At 31.3% G+C, this 6,000-nt stretch overlaps 1 protein-coding gene across 1 annotated transcript in view; it reads left to right on the forward strand.

Moving 5' to 3' along the window:
• The window catches only part of LOC149491052 (uncharacterized), a 35,075-nt gene extending 29,615 nt beyond the window's left edge, over positions 1–5,460 (forward strand). Inside the window, exons 12-15 of the mRNA XM_089696118.1 lie at positions 1,467–1,603; positions 3,116–3,247; positions 4,033–4,119; positions 4,554–5,460. Coding sequence (XP_089552244.1) covers positions 1,467–1,603; positions 3,116–3,247; positions 4,033–4,119; positions 4,554–4,677 — 480 coding nt within the window. The 3' untranslated portion in view covers positions 4,678–5,460. The remainder of the gene's footprint in view (positions 1–1,466; positions 1,604–3,115; positions 3,248–4,032; positions 4,120–4,553) is intronic.
• Positions 5,461–6,000: the final 540 nt, after the last annotated feature.

A 6,000-nucleotide genomic window follows, 5' to 3' on the forward strand; every position in this document is an offset into this window, starting at 1 on the left:
AAATGGCCATAAAGCACCCTTAAAATTGTAGCTTTCGTCGCTTTCATCAGCCTAAAAGATGTGGTCTGCACAAAAATGTACGGCATCGTTTTTTCCTAATTTATCTATGTTAATACTATTTAAAACAACGAATAAAGTGTAGAAAACTATTATATTTCATTAATCTACGATGTTTAAACTTTAACAAAATTTCCGGTTTTGCATTTCTCTATAACTTTTTTTAGAACGGTTTCTTTTGAACGGCAATACTATACAACAATTGAATTTTACAATTTCATGTTAAAAAAAAAGTTCCCGTACAGGGTCAAATGACCTTACAGCTCTTTATATCAAGAATTCGATGAAATTAAGATGATTATTGGTATACATTTAAAAGAACAATTATTTTTTGACGGCATTGCTTTTAATAGTACTTTTGAGTGCTAGATAATGTTTAGGAACCGAAGCCGTACTTAGTCAAATGACCCCCTGGAGTGGGGAAAGAGAGGGGATTGCAACTCTCGATTTTTTCCCCTTGTCCCCATGATTTTTGTACGGCGTTGCGGAATAATGGATTAAAAGCAGTATAGCAATAGTATGACACAGATGCCGCACATGGTCAAATGACCAAATTTACCCCCGGTAACTCTCAGAAATTAAATAAAAATTCCGACTTGGTGGACCACCATTTTTGTACGGCACTGAGCGGTTTCTTATTATTTTTAATGGATCTATCGATGGTTAAGAATGCCGTACAAAAATATATGACCAAAATTTACCGAGTCTACCTGTACTTTTCAATTCTCATCTGCACTCAGTTGGACAGCTTACAAGTGACGGCATAGTGATGAATCTTATTATTTTATGCTCTTCTATCGTTCTAGATATGTCCCCCGGTGGTTCATTTGACCCATATTTTTTTCCTATGCGGGCTTGTAGTCTATATAGCTATTTGTATAGTTTATTTTTACTTTTAAGCAAAAATATTTTTTGCTCTTTTTTTGAACTGAAGCTCCATAAAATGTTGCTATTTTTTCACTGAAGTTGTAAAAAAAGCAGGTTCAACTAATCAATTTGGATTTTTTCTGGTATTCTTTTCATGTAAGCAAAAGAAATAAACTATGTCTGTAGTCTATAGTGTCTTATTTAAAGTTACTCTGACATTTTTTTATAACTTCCAACATTGTTTATGGTCTATTGCTTGGCTGTTGTATGGTAATAAAATACTTTTTTTATTTATTAAGCTATTGCATAGCTTCTATCGCGGGCCTTGAGCGCGCGGACCGAATCCAGAAATTCCGTAACGAAAAAACCTCACGCTCCCCACTCCGACAGGCACGGAGGTGTGGATTGAAGGCATAGCATGCAATAGCTTTACCGCGGCAGTCCCCGAGTGCCACACGTCTTTTTATTTATATTTTTATTTATTGTTCCATGCCACGTTTTGTCTATTGTCTATGAAAATTATTTATTATCTGTCCCATCAGGTAATAGAACCGTTCAAGCGAGTAATATCGCACGGGGGCTTCTGTAGTGATGGTGCTGCCATCATCGTGTTAAGCGCTTGCCACTTGCCAGATAACGACCGGCCGGATTACAGATACGTTATGGATAATTTGTTTTTGTGAGTATATTTAATTATTTGTATATAAATTGTTTGTAAAAAGTTGTAGATCAAGAGCCCACGACGGCCAGACATTCCTTTCAGATGACTTTTTTATTGTGTCATCGAGATACGTGAAATTCCCTGAAATTCCCAACATAAGTCCCCGTAAAAGATAAGTAATAACTTTATTACTTATAGGTATATTATACTATTATTTTTTAATAATTATAGTTAACTAATGTTTTTAGTGGGTTATTTCATATTTGTTACACTTTTAGGTACTTATGTGAATTTGATGATATGTTAGTTATTTTTTAAATGTGTCTGGCTAGATGAAAGAACCATGAAAACTGTCTGGCTCTTAAGGTAACATCTTTTTATAGGTCCCCAAGTAACATATATAAAATTTAGCTTTTAAACCATAATGAAAGTTAGGTACAATTTTATACACCTTTACTACCTGTTTCCTGCCAAAGTAACCACAACCCACACTTGATAATCGCTAGTCGTTCTTATCTGTATCGGAGACATATACAGAGAAACTTTCAACTTTCCTAAAGAAAGGAATGTCTGGCCGTCGTGGGCTCTTGATCTATTGTCTAATGGTCGATTTCTGGTTTGAGTATTTGATATCTCAAACCATACTTAAATTCTGCTCAGAAATTGTATTGGCACATAAGCTTTCTCAAATGTTAATCAAATCAATTCTCAATTCAGAATCTGCCCTTTAATGTTTGATTAAATGCTTCTGTATTTAAAATTTCAATAAAATCTTTCGTCAGTGTATTAAGTTAAACCCTAGTAACCTTATTTCAGTTGTAGAAAATATCCATAAAACTGATTTTTGCAAAGCTTTCGATAAAGTCAATCAAATTAATTTCATAAATCTTAATGTGTATGGTATCATTGGATCTTTGTTTTATTATTTAGGGATATTTGGTTAATATTTGAATTAGGTATTGTAAATCATACGTAATTACAAATGGCTAATCAAATTAATATTTCAATCAAATCACTTTGCCGTGAGATCGGGTGTTCCCCAGGGGTCACACTTAGGACCGCTGTTATTTCTAGTTGTAGGCGGGTTTTTTTTTTCTATTTAAAAAATATCATTTGCATATATCAAAGCATCGATTTGGTTTTGAAGTATAGATGTCGCTGAATGCTGATGAATTCGCTAGTCATTCAATCAAATAGCAGATTCAAACAGATGACGGTGACATTTTTATTTCAAAACAAAATAAATGACAATCTTTTAAACAAATGAAATTTAAAATTTTAATTCAAATTAAAAAATAATTTCAAAGAAAAACCGCATAGTTCCCGTTCCCGTGGGATTTCCGGGATAAAACCTATCCTATGTGTTAATCCAAGTTAACCTCCATATGTGTGTTAAATTTCAATTTTCATTGTAATCGGTTCAGTAGTATTTGCGTGAAAGAGTAACAATCACACACATACACATCCTCACAAACTTTCGCATTTATAATATTATAAGATTGTGTAACAGTGACTAATTTCCAAAACCAGATACGTGATCTGGAGTCTGGAACGTCTGGTCACAGACGAGTACCGACTCGTGTATTTGCACGGCAGTGCGGGTAGACGGAGAATGCCGAGTTTTTCGTGGTTGCACGAGTATTACATGCTTATTGAACGACGGTGAGTGGAATAATAATCTTTGTTTATTTATTAGTTTTCAATATATGTATATTATGATAGAACAATATGTAGCATGTAAAAATATGGACGGGGGTAGGGAGGGGGAGGAGAGATAGAGTTAAGAAGTTAGCCATAGTATTAGAAAGATGATTCTTCCTAAATCTGGCTTAATAAGAGACGTTGCAAGGCACTATAGTGCGGGTCGAAGGAAAATGGTAAGCTTCGGAAGCTTCTATCTAACCCTTTCGTAACTTTAAACTCAAACTCAAAAACATTTATCTATTCAATTAGACTTCTTCGAGAAGCACTTTTGAAACGTCAATACATATTTTTAACATTTACCACCGATGCGGAAAGCAGTATCTATGGAGAAGAACCGGCAAGAAACTCCATAGTTGCTCTTTTTAATCATGTCAGTATTACAATTTAATTTTATTAAAATATATGTAACTGTATATTATCATAATATGCCAAAGAACTGTCCTGTGGTTTTTACGCGACAACCCTCCATGGGTTTTTATCTTCCATATATTCCTTAATGCTGTAATAGGCTCTCTAAACTACTACGTTTTTACATAATTTTTAAATTTAGCACTACTAAACTCTTTAATACTAGTATACTTGTTGTTTAAACATAATTAATGACAGATATTAAAAAGTTTATATGTAGTTTGTTATTGTCTTTGCAAAACCTTTCATTACTCAGGTGAGTATAAGATTCATTTCACAAAAATAAAAAAAAACTAGCCTATGATTTTTAATTCATTTTGTTTTTCTCTTTGTAGGCTTCGGAAAAGTCTTAAAGAGCTCTACTTAGTGCACCCCACCTTCTGGCTGAAGTGTTTCGTCGTCATCACCAAACCGTTTGTTAGGTAAGTATCATTTATTTTTATTTTTTTCATTTTTTTAGTATCATTTCTCAATTAAACATAGATTTTTATAGGCATAGTGGGATAGTCTAATATTTTGTCATTAAGTTTGTTCAAGAAAAAATCTATATTTTATATAATTTTATTAAAGAAAAGTAACTGAAAACCTCCCAAAGGAGGTTGTTATCGTCTCTATCTAATAATAATCTACTGAATTCTACTGAATTGATTTTGAAAATTGTTTTACTACATTTTTTGTATTACACTGTTCTGTTTGTATTAAATTTTATCTGGTTCAATCCAATAAATTTATAAACTCAATTAGTTTTACTACGCTCATCTAGCTCTATAATATCTATATAAAATAATCAGTTAAAACAACCATCCATACCCAAAAATAACGTTCAAAAATAAACCCTGACCCTATCTCATTACAGTTCAAAATTCTTCCGCAAGTTGAACTACGTGAAGAATCTCGAGGAGCTCTTGGAAAAGGTTCCCGTCGAACCGAACGCCATTCCAGATGAAGTGAAACATTTTGACGATTTAAGCGATAAATAGCAGTAAAATTAATAGAAAATTACAAGAAATCTCTGGGAAAAACGCTTCAATAGATTTTGAACAACTTACTAGCAGAGTTTTGCTTCGGACAATTTTTTACCGTTGAGTCTAGTTTTTTCTACTTCAAATAGAAAATATACTGCAATAAATAAATGATAATTTTGGCGCTTATATAGCTTGCGCTGAAAATCGGATTATGTGGGTATTTTTATTAAAAATAAGCGTGTTTTTTTGTTAAAAGTTGGATGAAAGAATTTTTCAATGTTTAGAAGCAAATGTGTGTAGGAAATCAATGGAGGCGCATAATATATGGATTTTAGCTTTATTCTGATAATGTAAGTTTTTTATTTTTCAAGTACAGTATATAGTGAATAGTTGTTCATTTAGTGCTATATTAAGTAGTTAAAATCCCATGTAGATGTGATTTTAAATTATTTTTAAATATGTACATTCCTCATTTCAAAATTCTAAAAGTATTTTTCCATATACAAAATTTATTTTTTCGAATTCATTATCGAATCTCACGTATATTTTTTAAAATTTCCTACAAAATTAGAGATATTTTTTTAATGAATCGTGTATACCTGAGTGTTGCCATATCGCGTAGATTAGTGGAAGAAATTATTTTTTAGTGAAATGTAGGGAAATTTATTTAAAAAAAAAACGAAATTTCTTTTAACCTAGATGTGCCATCTTCCCCCTTGTACAATATTAATGTTTTATTTTTAACCGACTTCAAACCGATTTTGTTTCTTTCTTTCTTTCTATATGTATTTATTTCCCACCGTTTACTATGTCTTTCCTACTCTATCTATCTTCTGAAAATTGTCATATTTTTGCAAAATTAAATTATAAAATTATACTGATATTGAAAAACTGGCAATATTTGATTGATATCAACATCGAAACACATAATTCTTGTATATGTATGTACTTTAAAGATATTATTTTTATGACAAAATTATGTAAAAATGAACTATTTTTTGTTATTTGTAAAATAGTCAATAATATTTAATAATTTGATTCTTGATTTATTTAGTGATTTAAGTATTAAAAAATCGATATTTTTTTTTAAATAAGTGATTTATTAAGAATTCTCTATACGTTTTTTCTTTTTAAATATTGTGATGAAAGATGGAATTATTAAGGTTTCAATGCAATACTGTAGAAATTAAAAGATATATACAACCTAGTCTCTGAATAAGGCGTGATAGTGTGTGGATGTGTGTAGTGTGTCCAAGTATTATTTTATTGTATTATATATTTTAATTTTTAGTTTATTTATTTCGCGAAAAACAAACTGTTTTGTAAGTTTGTCAATCT

Source organism: Colias philodice, chromosome 1 (assembly GCF_061535455.1).
Source record: "Colias philodice isolate Cphi_HAF_F1 chromosome 1, ilColPhil1 Martin Lab GWU primary, whole genome shotgun sequence".
Lineage (NCBI taxonomy): Eukaryota > Metazoa > Arthropoda > Insecta > Lepidoptera > Pieridae > Colias > Colias philodice.